The 14,064-nt window shown below is 40.2% G+C and overlaps 1 protein-coding gene across 2 annotated transcripts in view; it reads right to left on the bottom strand.

Moving 5' to 3' along the window:
• Positions 1-14,064, bottom strand: part of LOC137563241 (tropomodulin-3-like) — an 86,466-nt gene that overhangs the window by 35,218 nt on the left and 37,184 nt on the right. For both annotated transcript variants that reach the window (XM_068275450.1, XM_068275451.1), the window contains one exon: positions 7,985-8,141. In XM_068275450.1, the coding sequence (XP_068131551.1) occupies positions 7,985-8,141 (157 nt within the window). The remainder of the gene's footprint in view (positions 1-7,984; positions 8,142-14,064) is intronic.

Here is a 14,064-nt window from a genome sequence, read left to right as displayed (position 1 = left end):
AAAACTTGTTTCCAGGCAAACTACAGTGATCACCAGATGGGAAATCTGTTGGTGGACAGGCAAGTCTGCCCTCACCAAGGCTGTGGAGTCGGAGTGGAGGAGTCAGAGCACTTTTTTGTTACCTGGAGTCGGTGTCAGTGGTTTCAATAAACTTAGGAGTCAGATGATTTTTGTACCAACTCCACAGCCCTGTTAAGTATTAGACTAAAGGGGGACAACTAACTGTCCTATTTCTAGCAAAAAATCGTTCCAGTGATAAGAAATTCTGATCAGATTGGTTGTAAATCTCTGTTGATGGGCACAATCGATTATAAAGGTTTATAAAAACAATCATCGGATTGAATTTTCGGCTAACCAAAATTTGGATTTTCTTGTTGGTTGTGGTAGATAGGAAGCAAAGATTGGTTCATTGATGGTGTAGTGAACGATTTCACTTCCGATCCGAATTTCTGATCGCTCAAACAATTATTGCTAGAAATTGGATCGTTAGTGGCCACCTTAAAGAGGCAGAGTAATTTTGGGTACATGGAGTAGGTGGTTTCATAAACTGAAGAGTCTGATTTTTGTACTGACTCCAAAGCCCTGACCCTCACTGCTTTAGGTTACAAGGGGCTCTATTCATAAAACTTTACCGCAAGTTTTCCGCTCAAAACAGCGGACTTTCCCGACCATTTAGCAAAGTGGGCACTCATAAAAGCTGTTCCTGCAAGAAAATCTACAATCCCCCAGCAGAGTGAGAAATTTCCGCCTTCTGCAGTGTTTTTCTAGATTTATCTAGAAAAAAAGTAACAACATGGCCATTCATAAAGATTAGAGGAAGCGGTATGTGGACGGGAAATACCGCTTCCTCGATATGGCGAGAAGCCTGCCGATTACATACAGGTGAATGGGACAGACCTCCCAGAGAGAGCAGCGCATGGAGAGACTGCCTTAAGTGTTTCTGCATGCCTTCCGACAGCTTACCGCCAGCCTTCAGCGGGAGATCTCCGCTCTGCTATCCCAGCTGCCAAAATTTTTATGAATGCCCACCCAGAGGTCTAAAATACCGATGCGGTATTTTCCCTCCAGGAGTATTTTCGCAACACTTTTTTTATGAATAGAGCCCAATATGGCAGAACCCACCACTGGGACATCATAGAACAGCACTAAACACATTCTGGGGGACTGCAGTTTCGACTACTTCACTGAACAGTAGGAATCCAAGGAAATAGCAAACATATCACTGTTGTGTACTAAGAATGCGAAAGTTTGTGCAGCACTACATATTGCTATGACAAAGAAACAGATCAACTCAGATTTACACTATTCAGTCATTGTGACATTTTACTTCCTGAAAAAGTAACAGCAGTTTGAACTTATGCTTTGTTGCTACTAAATTAAAAAAAAAAAAGTTGCACAGATTGTTAAACAGAAAGATACATAATGTATTTTCATAACAAACTGGGCTGATTTATCAAAGTAAAAACAAAGCAAATTGGAGAAAATATAGACCAGGTGCAGAGAGAAAACATTCAGGACTTCGCTTTTAACCCATTAGCAGCTTCAACAGAGTTATCTCGTTTGAGGTAAGTGCACTACTTTTGACCTCAGTCGGCAGGACTCATTGTGCTGTAAATGTTTGTAATGCTTTGATCTTTCTCTACTAGCAGAAAACATAGAAACTGAAAGTCCTCTGTTATTGTCTCACACTGCCCCCTAGTGGGAAGTGGCCATAAATACATATTACAACAGTACTAATTAGAAGCAGGGAAATGTAACAAAAAAAAAGTGCTAAAATAAATTGGCTTGGAGCACTTGCCAGCCTCCAAGTAAATTGGCTGCTAAAGGGTTAAATAAGAGGAGGATTTGAATTCTGTTGCTTTGTTCCTCTTTTGCTCCAGTTTTACTTATACTGGTCTTAATAAATCAGGTCAGTTGCATGAAATACACAAAAAGGTGGAAAGCAGAGGCATAAGTGAATAACTGCCCCAGCTCTCTCATGCCTCAGCTCTCATCATTCAGCGTGAGCAAAGCAACAATAAACAATGTACTTCCGTCTATGCAGTCTCAGTACACATTGTGCACAGAAATCTAAAGGCTGATGCAAATACACATTGTAATATTTCTGGCAACTACCTGTATCAGGAAACAGACATAACAAGAACTGATACACCAATCCTCTGTCTCTCCACAAGTAAGGGCAGGATCTCAGCAGGTGATGACAACTATCTGATCTTCAGGTATGAACAAGATGTATTGTTTATCAATTCTCCTGATTTCTACAAGTAAAGACACATCCTGGGAACAGAGCCTTTTCATGGTACAATAGCTTCATGGAAAGTTTCCACCAGCGCCAGTGTCCCACTAATCAGCTACAGGACAGCAGGCAGCTGCACAAAGCTGAGTGTCATATAATATACATCTTAGCAACTTCCTGAGAATACAAGCCTAACAAAAACATGCTTAAGGCCAGAGCAGCCAGGGCAGGCTTCAGCCTTATAAAATAAAGATGGAGGTTAGGCTTTGTAGAATGCTGAACAAAGGTTACAGCAGCACCATAAAAAAGGCTATAAAGCTTTGCTTTGACCTTGAACAAGAAAAGGCCTCTGAAAAGGAGTTTGTAGTGTACCATTGCATACTAAATGCTGAGTGAAGTGCACACACTATTATTGTGCACCCCATGTTTGTTTCTTACTTTGTACAGCACCACAGAATATGTTGGCGCTTTATAAATCAATCAATAATAATAATAATAATAGGCCACTGCTTTGAAACATGTAAGATTCCATAAAAGTAGGCAGTCTATGAAAACAGAGAGCTACAAACCATGGCAGAGGTGATGCAGATAAAATGTATTAAAATTTGACACTTGCCACTAATCGCAGTCAACTATTCAATTTGTTTATTTTCTTGAAGTCAGAAAGAAACTAACATTCAGTCCCATTTTTCAATTCCTTCACAAACTATGGAAGCTACTTCTTAAATATTTCACCATCCATAAGCCCTCCCATATTTATGAAGGCACCTGAAACATGTTAATGAAAACTTACAAAAGTGGAAAAAGTCTAATAATCACCACTTTACAGACTTATGCTGGATACACACCATGCGTTTCCGCATCGAATGCGTCCGTCGATACGCGTCGATTCGATTATTTCCGAGCATTTCTGAACGCATTTCGATGATTTTTAGGTCGATTGCCATGTAAAGTATGGCAAATCGACCTAACGATCCATCGAAGCTTGAATCGGACATGTCGGAAATAATCGAATCGATGCGTATAGACGGACGCATCGAACGCGGAAACGCATGGTGTGTATCCAGCATAACAAAGACAGTGGTGCACGAGGAATGTTCTCAATGCTTTGTACAGCAATGTACACCTATAAGGCAGTCAGCACGACAGTTATAAGAAAACTTCAGGAGTTTTATTGATGCAAGGTGGTAGATTAGAATCTTGATTGATATCAGATAGATAATGATTGATATCAGGTAAGTATCTATAGCTTACCTGATCTACCTCTCATTGTACAAAAGGTTCACTACTTTTAAACGACTTACAAAGTTGTCTTCATGTACAAAATATAAAACGCTTTTTTGTATTTCATATTTTTGTCATGTTACAGTATGGAATACACTGTTGTAAGTGGTTTAAAAGACTTTAAAAGTACATTGAAAACCACCAAAAGCTGTTTATAGTACATGTCCAAATCCAAAGTTGTCTGTAATTAATGTATCCATGATTCACCATGTTTAACACAAGACTCCACTTACAAAGTCAACTTAAAAACAATCTCCTGGACACGGAACCTGTTTGTAAGTAGGGGACTGCCTAGACAAGGCTTAAAAAGGATACACAGTCAATTAAACCTACAAAACCCTGGTCAAGATACCTTACAGTATTAAAGTGGATCAGAGATAAACTTACTCATTGCATAATTGTGTTCCTTTCATATAGTTTATAGGGCATTCCTCAAGTCAAACACTTTTTCTGTTTTGTTTTAATACTCTAATTCCCTATAAACTAAACAAGCCTCGCCCACAGCTTTTCACAGTGCCTTGGCACTGTAGCAAGGGCTTATGGGAGCTCAGTCTGGGCAGGAGGAGGAGGTTACTAGCCAGAGATTTCAGAGGCAGAGGGGAGGAGGGAGGAGGGAGGAGAAGTGAAGTTTTCACAGGGTGAGGGCAGGAGATACAGATAAGCTTGCCTGTGTGTAATGTGACAAACAGAACATGGCCGCTCTCATTGTATCACAGGAATAAATAACCAAACTGTTGAAGCTGTTTGCAGCTACATATGCTGTGTAAACTATCTAAAGTTTAGATAAGATATATAGACAAGTTACTTGTTATAGTTAGTTTTTCATCTTGGATCCGCTTTAACTCGTACTGGCCTTGAACTGTACTTAAAAATGGGCTCAACTGCAAGGTCTGTGTCACATAGGTAGTGATTTTCAGCAGAAATGCTCTTATGTCTTCAGCACCGCTGCTGCAAACTATATCCAATGGAGGTGCTGCTCTATCACACAGGATTTAAGTTCTATAAATTTGTACTGTGGCGGCAACACTCCGCTGCTTTAAAAGGACAACAAATGTAACTAAAGGGAAATGGTGGCTGCCATATTTATTTCCTCATAAGCAATGCCAGTTGCCTGGCAGCCCCGCTGATCCTCTTCCGCTAGTACTTTTAGCCACAGACCCTGAACAAGCATGCAGCAGATCAGGTGCTTCTGACATCGAGCATGATTCACAAAGCTTTTTCACCTTATCCATGTTACTTTTTTAAGCTCCCAAAGAGCAAAAATATAATATAATTAAGGTAAGAAAAAGTAATATTAAAATGAAGTTAATCAGGAACAACTTACTTTGAGTGATTATTTTGCTTGTAAATGTGCTGAAAGGTTATTTTTATCAATTAGATGATAAGCAATTTATGAAAAGTTTTGTGAATAGAGCCCATTGTTAGATCTGACAAGATTATCTGCATGCTTGTTTTTGGTGTGATTAAGACACTACTGCAGCCAAATAGATCAGTATGGCTGCCAGGCAACTGGTATGGTTTAAAAGGAAAAAAGTATGGTAGCCTCCAGTGCAAAAGCATGACTTTACATTACAAGTAAAAGTTTCTTGCTTCAGTCATCCTTTAACCAGTTAATGGCATCCGGACTTATTAAAACGTCCTGTTTGAGCCTGGTAACAGCAACAGGATGTTTTAAGAAGTCTCTCGTTCCCGCCGCTGCTCCTTTCGTGTGCGCGCCGCTCCCGCTGCCGTTTTCATTGGGATTCCGTATTCAGTGACTGGGGAAGAGGACCGAGCAGTCCTCTACCCAATCGCAATGCCTGGAATGAATGGACGTGACCGTGATTAGCGGCCACGCCCATTCATAAAACAAGAAGCCGTCACAGTGTAGTTAAATGTAAATTTTAAAAAAGTGAACGCTTCCTATCAAACGGAAAGCGTTCACTAGCGCCATATTATGGCCAAAAAGTATAATTACACATACAGGCACATATAGCCCCCTTCCCCCCCCCCCCCCAAAAAAAAAAAAACATAAATAGTTGCCTTCGGTACTCAGCTTTTTTTAATCTTTAATTTTATGAGGGAAAATTACTTTTACTTTACTACATAGGGGCTTGTAATTATGGACCGGACAAAAAAAAAACAAAAAAAACTGAAAAATAACACCTATATTTCCTAATATATTGTCGCCATACATTGTGATAGGGGCATAATTTAAATAGTTTAATAATCGGGACAAGTGGGCAAATCAAATGTGTTGGTTTTATCCACTGGAGAACTTTTAATTTTAAAACTATAATGGCAGAAACTAAAAAAATCATCTTTTTCCCATTTTCTTATTTTTCCCATTAAAATGCATTTAGAATAAAAAAAAAATTCTTAGCAAAATGTACTACCCACAGAAAGCCTAATTGGTGAAAAAAAAAGGAGGTGCATATCATTTTGTTGTGATAAGTAGTAATAAAGTCATTAGGGAATAAAAGGGTTGAGCACTGACAGGTGAAAATTGCTCTGGTCCGTTAGGGTAAAAAGCCTTGGGGGTGAACTGGTTAAAGAGGCAGATCTGTTGCCATTATAGCTGCAGCACACCATACTTGTAAAGCGGAGTCATGCTTTTGCACTGACACTCTTTCCCGTGTTTGCTTACTAGGTCAGTTATCACAGAGCAGTTTATCAGTGACATCATGTGAGAGCACTACCTGTGACAAAATAAACATCCAGAAAATGAAGCCAAATGATTCCATGTAAGGTGTTGTAATTAGGTTTTCACTGCATCACCAATTCATTCATGAGTAACAGACCTAGCAGTATGGACTTAGTTAATCAGTTACGGATATGCATGTCTGCTGTTTATGACTTTTATGTGATTGTTTTACAGTGTGTTTTGAGATCAACATTTGCTTGGAAACATAATTGTCTTTCATTTACATGTCTATGGTCAAAAGACATACAGTTTTAGGATAAGTATACACTGCCAAAAAACCAAACACATGGCAGTCACATTGCTTATGCCCAATATACACACGGTACGATTTTCCGTGCGATAGATGGATCCGATAGATAAAATCCATCATGTCCGATATTGCTCCCAATCATTTCCGTGCTCGATTTCTCATAGTGGTGAATGGAAAGAGATAAGAAAAATGAATGAAGATAAGGAGAATAGAGTGCAGAATCGGGCGGGAAAAACTATCGGGTCGCAAAATCGCACGATAAATCTTACCGTGTGCACCCAACAATTACACTGTGTATGGTCACAGCCAGGCAACCACCCAATGAGAGGCAACTGCTCCACTGTCCACCAACTTTTCCTTGGATGGGTTTAGATGGGGTTGGTGGGGTTTTATTTAAGGGGCTGGGAGATGTACTCACACTGAAGGACTACATCTCCCAGTGTGCACTGTGGTGGCCAGGAATTTGCAAAACCACCAGGGGCACTTCAAACTGCGGACCTGGAAGTCTGGCTGGGGAAGACAAGTGTCTACAGATGGCTTGCCACCCCCCTCAATGGCCCACACTATTTACCAACCTCATCTAGGGGGTAGGTTTGTTTTATAGATTTTAAAAAGTGCTCAGGTCTCTTTAAATGGTCTTTGCACCCAGCTGCCTGAATCCTACTATTTAAAAAGCAGTCTGAGGCAGGGAACACACTTGACTGTTTTCGTATGCGTTTTCTGCACAGAAAAACTGAAAACTCATGTTAATCAATGTGCTAGTACACACTTACTGTGTTGTTCGCACGCAGAAAAAAAACTGACATTCTGCATCCTGAATCTGCACATTTTGGCAGTTTTCTCTATCAATTACATCAGCTGCTGTGAAAAAACGCGCGCGTTTTCCTGCATAGAAACACACTTGGTGTGCAGAAAAAGTATGCAGGAAAACGCGCGCGGAAAACTGAAAGTCAAGTGTGTTCCCTGCCTGAGGGATGAATAGAGACACTGGCTGCATGATTAACAGCTAGAAACATAATCGTGATAACTTTAAAGAATGTCGTATGCCTAATTTCTCCCTGAACGACTCTCTGCTTTTCATTTTTATTTCAACAACAGGAGATGTAAAACATTTCCAGAGTTACCTGAAACTGAAGCACTGACACAGGAGCTAAAAAGAGCAGATCATAAGTAGGGATGATCAATGAGATGCAAATGGTTTCAAGATTATGCAGATTATATGCCAATTTCTAAAAATTAGAAATTACTTGCATCTCATTGCCCTCCCTCAATGAAAAGCAAAAGAAAAGATATTCAAAAACTTGCTGCAATGACAGATATAGGGGGAACACTACATTTAGAAAGGGGGGAGTCCTGTACAGAAAGAGGACCTGTCACAAGCTAACCTGAAGCAATGATCCACATTTCATTATAAATGTAGGTTATTAAATACAAATCTTAGTCATCACCACTGGCAACATTTAATATAAACTTGCTATGAGAAGTTCTCTATGCGATAGATGTAGCTTTGAGGTGTGAATAGTTACTATACCTTTTTTCTCTCCTGTAAATGGTACATAATCTTCCCTGTCTTTCTGTGCCAGTGCGTCTTTTTCCAAGAATTCCAGCAAACTTTCCCTATCAAAAACACCTGAGGCTTGCTTATTGGTCTGGTCCTTCTGTCGAAATCCTGCTGGCAGCAATGCATTCTGTGATGGAAGAGAAAACACACTGGTAAACTATGGCCATGTCTTTCAAACAAAGCTTAAATGAATGTAATGGTTAGCTAATGTCATGTAAATCACTGGCAAAACACCCAATAAGACACTCAGACACTGGTCACTTCCTGCAATAGGGCAACAGGGCCCTTCTCCACTTGAATGCATTGGGAAACTGACGTGCAGTCGCAACGCACGGCAATTCAGCTTCAATGTGATTTTTGACAGAGCGACTGCATTAATTAGAAATAAATGGAAATTGCATTGCATTTGCGTGAATCTGCTAGCAACCACACGTTGCGATACCGCAGGAAATCACAACGCGTGGATGAGGACATCAGACAGTGCAGTCTATACGCTTTTGATGTTACCACAAATCATGTTGCATCAAGTTACTACAAACGTGGCTGAAAACGCAAGTGTGGGAAAGAAGCCTTACAGTCTGTGCTACAATCTGTAATCTTTTCTGATACTGATGCCTACCCCATTTCAGTCTGAAAGGTAGATGCTGATGCAAATAAAGCATCAGCAGCAACTATACCCGCAGTATCTCAGACTTTATTGGCCAATCACTGATGAATTCTACCCCCTGCATATAGTATGAGGGTCAACAGATAATGAATACTATGAAAAGATTGTGTAGGTAAGCCCTCCTACTACATGGAGGTGGTAAGATTGGTCAGTGATTGTAAGTGTGTTCCAGGCTTTACTCTCTGTACTCATCGGCTTCTGGTCCTTAAATCAAAATTTCAAGACAGGATTTTTAGCTCTTGAAGCTTTATTTCACAAAATCTCTGTTTACTAAGCTGTTAGAAAATATTCTTAGATCTGTGCTTGGAGATTGGCTTGAATATGTCTTCACTGGCATATTATTGTGGCCTTGCTACAATTCTTTGTACTCCATCGGTCAATGCAACAGTGTCAGAAAATGATGTAAAGTACAGAGAAGTGCAGACTAAAGCCGCGTACCCAGGCTAGATGGTTCCTTAACCAAAACAACTGGCCAGGGCAACTTCTGCTGAGAAACTAGTGTGTACAGCAGCACCCAACCCTCCCCGAGGTTTTCTTGAGAGATCCGGACTGCCGGACCATTTTGAACAAGTGCAGGCCAAGGGCAGCGTTGTTGCTCCTTTGTGCGATATATTTCATCCGTTTTCCCTGTGCATCGAGTCTGAACAGAGCTCGGCCATGAAATGCCAGTGTGATTGAATTCTGATCCCTGCAGGCGGCAGTACTCAAGTGTGTATGCATGTTCTTTAACATGTAAGGAATTACTGCTCTTGTCAATACTGCCCTGTATTCTCCTACATGGTGTATCATGATAAAGATGGTGGCCAGATGTATATTTAAAAAAAAAAAAAAGAGAGGATATAAAGCTATATCAGGCTTTAAATCACTAACAGCAAGCACAGTGACAACAGGAGAGACGCAACTGGCAGTAATACAATTGTATCAAAACAGTTGAAATAATGTCATAAGAATGAAAAACTGCACAGTAAATGATAAAAAGCTCTTGGTGTTCTTTTCCTGCCTGAAGCTCAGAGAACAAACCTTGAGGACAGTCTGCCATGTTCTACAGGAAATGCAAAGTACAAGCCAAACAAACTGCTGCACATACATGAGCTCTGAAGACAGAAACAAACATCTTATGGGAACAGCAGCAAAGCAGAGACGACAAGCCTAATCTCAGTGTGATGTGCTGAAGGGATTGAAGGATTAATCAGTCTGACTTCATAATTCTCCTGTAAGTATAAACTTATGGGAGAGCAGCCAAAATGATTTTTTTCAAGTTCTGGAAAGAGTTGGGAAAAAAAACAGTTATGTCATCCCGACACGTAGAAAGCAAAATGGACATGTGGGCATATAAAAAAAAAAAAAAAAAAAAAAAAAAAAAAGGGGCGCTTTCAACATGCCTGTTTTCCGGTTGGGAAAACTCTGCAAGTGACAGGAGCATTTTAGGCGGGAAAGATTTCCAGTCACAGTATTCATAAAAATGATGGTACAGGTCTCCCACGTCTGCTTCCTGCTTGCAGCAATTTGGTCATTGACTTTTCCCGCTGGTTCCCCTCAACTAGACTAGTGCCAAAATGATCACCATTTATGCCAAATATGACGTTCTTTAGTGCCCATGTCTGAGATGGGATTTTATGATTCCAAATTATTTAAAGTGGACCTGAATTCTTGCATAGGACAGAAGGAAAACAAGAGAATTGCACCACGTATTTACAGCGTTTAGCATGTCTAACGCCCCCTCATCTGTGTCTAATCACAAGTTGTAATTTGATCTCTCTGTGTCACCTGACTGCCATGGCAGATAAGCAAGGCTCCAAACTGTCCCTCTTTTGGAGGGCCAGTCCAGAACCCAGTCCCTCTGTCCCCATTTCTTCATTTGTATCTCTTTCAGTACAGATCTATTGAAATATATATTTTTTTATTTTTATTTTTTAAAAAGAAAATGTGTTTGACTCTAAACTTTATTTCTTTTTTTCAAATGTTAATATAAAGGAAAATTAACCCGAATAGAAAAAGGAGCAGTGTAGTTTGAATTATAAAACATCACTTTTGTTTCTACTCCGCTCAACAAAGCGTTGCCTGTACCAGTTTTCCATTTTTGGAGGCAATTTTGCCTCAGTGGAAGGTATAGGAAAAAATCAAAAAACGTTCACAAAATCGCTTTGTGCAGAGATTCCGTTCGCGGTTTTAAGAATACATACATTGTATTTATTCTTTTCCTGGTCAAAGCGTTCACTTCCTGACTTGCGTCAGGGAGTGAATAAAAAATATTGCTCAGAAAAGCGCTTTACAAATAATAATAAAAAAAAAAAACACGCAGCACGCAGTGGAGCACCGGGAGGCACAAGAAAATTAAAATAAATCGCACACAAAATCGCTAAACACTTGCGTTTGCGATTTCGATGTTAGATGTGAACAAGGCCTAAATGTAAAAGAAAAATTCTCGCATTAGATATAACGCAGCTCATTTAATTACATAGGCTGATCTAATGAGAATTCACATTGCAGAAAAGCACATTCTGTTCATACAACTGAGCAAAATTATAGTATTTTCCCGCTGACTGAATCATCAGCAATTAAGTAAGTTTCTTCCAGCAGCAGAATGGCTCAGAGAAATCCAGTGTCATTGTGCTCCAGGACTGCTGCTCTCATCCGACTCTCCACCCCATGCTTCATGACAGCTCAGGCATACAATATTTGTATCCGCTGCACAGCATCCACTTCCTATAGTATTTTTAAAAACCCAGCTAATATAAACATCAGATAATCTATTCCTCTGCACTTACAAGGTGAAGGGGAGGGCTGTACTATAAGCCTAGCAAGTTCAGCTGCATTACACAGCGCTGTCTAACCGCTTGACTACAGAAGAGAGAGACGAATGATGACTCATTGTGCGGATTCTCCATAATGTCCAACTAGGTGACTAGAGGGGAGGATGTGCCCACACTGTGCTGCTCATTTACAGATAATATAATGGGTGCTCATGCTGACTGCTCCATTTGGCTAGGCTATCTGAATCACAGGACTGGTTGGACAGAATTGCACGCAGATCCTTTGGTAAGGCATATATGAATTCAGCCAGATGCTTGGAGTTCAGCTTCAAGCATTTCCACAAGATGTAGCAAACTATGGATTTTTTACCCCGATTATGATTGTTTGCCACCCTTGCCCACTCGACAGATCAGATCTCAGGTCTGATCTTATATTACTTGAATAGTCTTCGTCACATTTGTAAGCTTTGTACTGCTCAAAGCAAGGCTTGGTCTCTTACGGCTTCTCCTACCACCCTCCCTCCTCTGACACATTGCTCTCCCACAGAACACCTTTCCCAATCAATGTTAGATCAGCCATCAACTAAGTGGGGCTTCTTTTTTGTTTATGTTGACAGTTCCAGGTTTATATCCATTTTGTAGAACAAAGTAGAGGGTGAACAGTCACCCTGGAACAAAAAAAACAAAACCAGAGACACCATGGTGCAGTACGTCACAAATGATAGGAGAAGCAAAAAAAGCATAAATAGAAGGTACTCACAAGGAGAGTTTGCTCTTCAGCCCGCAGCACAGATCAGAAATCAGGCAGGGCGATCAGACCTCCCCCCTTTTTGGGGGCTATTACCGTCTGAATAATTGTAATTTTAATAATTGTCTGTATATATTAATTATTTATATTGTGTGAATAAAAGACTTCCTCCAAGTCATTCACTGTTCCGCTACCCTGCTTATCAGCACACACAGAACTGATCCCGGGTCTCTGAAGATACGCTACCGTTTGTTTGTTGTTGGCTAGACAGAATATCGTGTGTTTAACCGTTTTATTCGCAGGACTAGTCAGTTAGTGGGCTCCACGGTCCCATGATAACCGCGGTGGTGGCAGTTTACTCTGAACCAGTGGGTGAAGTTGTAATCACCCGTGTCTCACAGGCTCCCTTCTGAGTTGTCTGCGGCTAATTCTTAACGGTTCCTGCGCATTGACTGCGACCAGAGTTCGCACGATCTGTGCGCTGGCACCGTTTAGAAGGCTAAGTGCGGTCAGCCACTAGGGCTCCTGTGACAGGCACATTTAGACAAGCTATTCCTATCAGAGTTTAAAAAAACTGTTTATCGATAAATGTCCTTTAAAGTGAACCTCCAGACTAAAAATCTACTCAGCAGAACTGAAAAGGCTTGGTGTTTATTTAACAGTTTCACAGCATCAGAACTTTGTTTTTCTTACCAAAGCATCATTTTTAGCTGCATTTTTACCTAAGCTCCACCCATCAAAGAAAAAAAGCCCGGGTTTTTTTCCCCTGATGCTGTGCAGAGCATGATGGGATTTCCTATGTTATTCACGTTGCCTAGCAACTGGGAGAGGTGCTCAGGACACAGGACAGTTGGAACTGTGTCTCATCCTCCCTGTCACCTCCTTTCAAACAAAAAGATGGCTGCCATCATTAAATCAATCATTTGCCTGTTCTTTTAAAACAGTGTGGATATTACCTATTTAATTAACATAACTAATGTAATTTAATGACAGTATGTTTGTTTAGGCTGGAGTTCCTCTTTAAGTTTAATCCTGCCTCATGTTTAGCCTTGCATGTCTAACTGTATCATAGGCTTTATCAGTGACTAGAGTTCACCCTTATCTGTGTACCAGGCTTTCCTTTGCCAACAGCCCCTTCCTATGCTAGAGCTTGTGACATAACCACTGTAACATTAAACAGGAAGGGACATTTGTAATTACATTGTAATATGTCATTACAGTGCAGGAAGTCTGCAAATGCATTACAATGGTAAACCATTATTACTATCACTATCAGCATTACTAAAACACAACAATATTTAAGTAACATGAACTTTGCATAAACTTGAACTGAATTATAACTTGTCCTCAAAGCACAAAGTGCTACATTAATGTCATAGGGCTAACCTCGCATATTTTAAAAAAATTGTGATGCAAATCTTTAGATCTTACACTACGTATGTTTTTGTATTGAAAACGATAGAGAAAGATTGGCACCAAATGCTTGCTGGCGACTGGGATCCAGGGTCAGCACTGTGCTATAGATCACTGCATCACAGGAGGAACATCCATGAAGTAAAAGTAGAAAACCTGGCACTGGATCTAAAAAAAACCGCACCTTTATTGTAGTCGCCCGCAAACACAAATGTACATTGCTTTATAAGCTCACATTACATTTCCAAACAATACATGAAGAAAGGATGTGTAAAACCAATGTAAAAATGATACCTTATAAATGGAAATTTCACTTTTGTTACAGCATTTTATACATAGATGGGTGCTAAATAGGTCTTTGTGATAGAAGTATAAAAAAATTATTTTTCCTGCACTACCACTGATTAACCACACAATTGTAAGTGTGAAAAAACAGGCAAACCACTCGAGCTTCTGGTAACACAGCCAA

This window comes from Hyperolius riggenbachi, chromosome 3 (genome assembly GCF_040937935.1).
Source record: "Hyperolius riggenbachi isolate aHypRig1 chromosome 3, aHypRig1.pri, whole genome shotgun sequence".
NCBI lineage: Eukaryota > Metazoa > Chordata > Amphibia > Anura > Hyperoliidae > Hyperolius > Hyperolius riggenbachi.
This window is presented reverse-complemented; position numbering and strand designations above follow the sequence as displayed.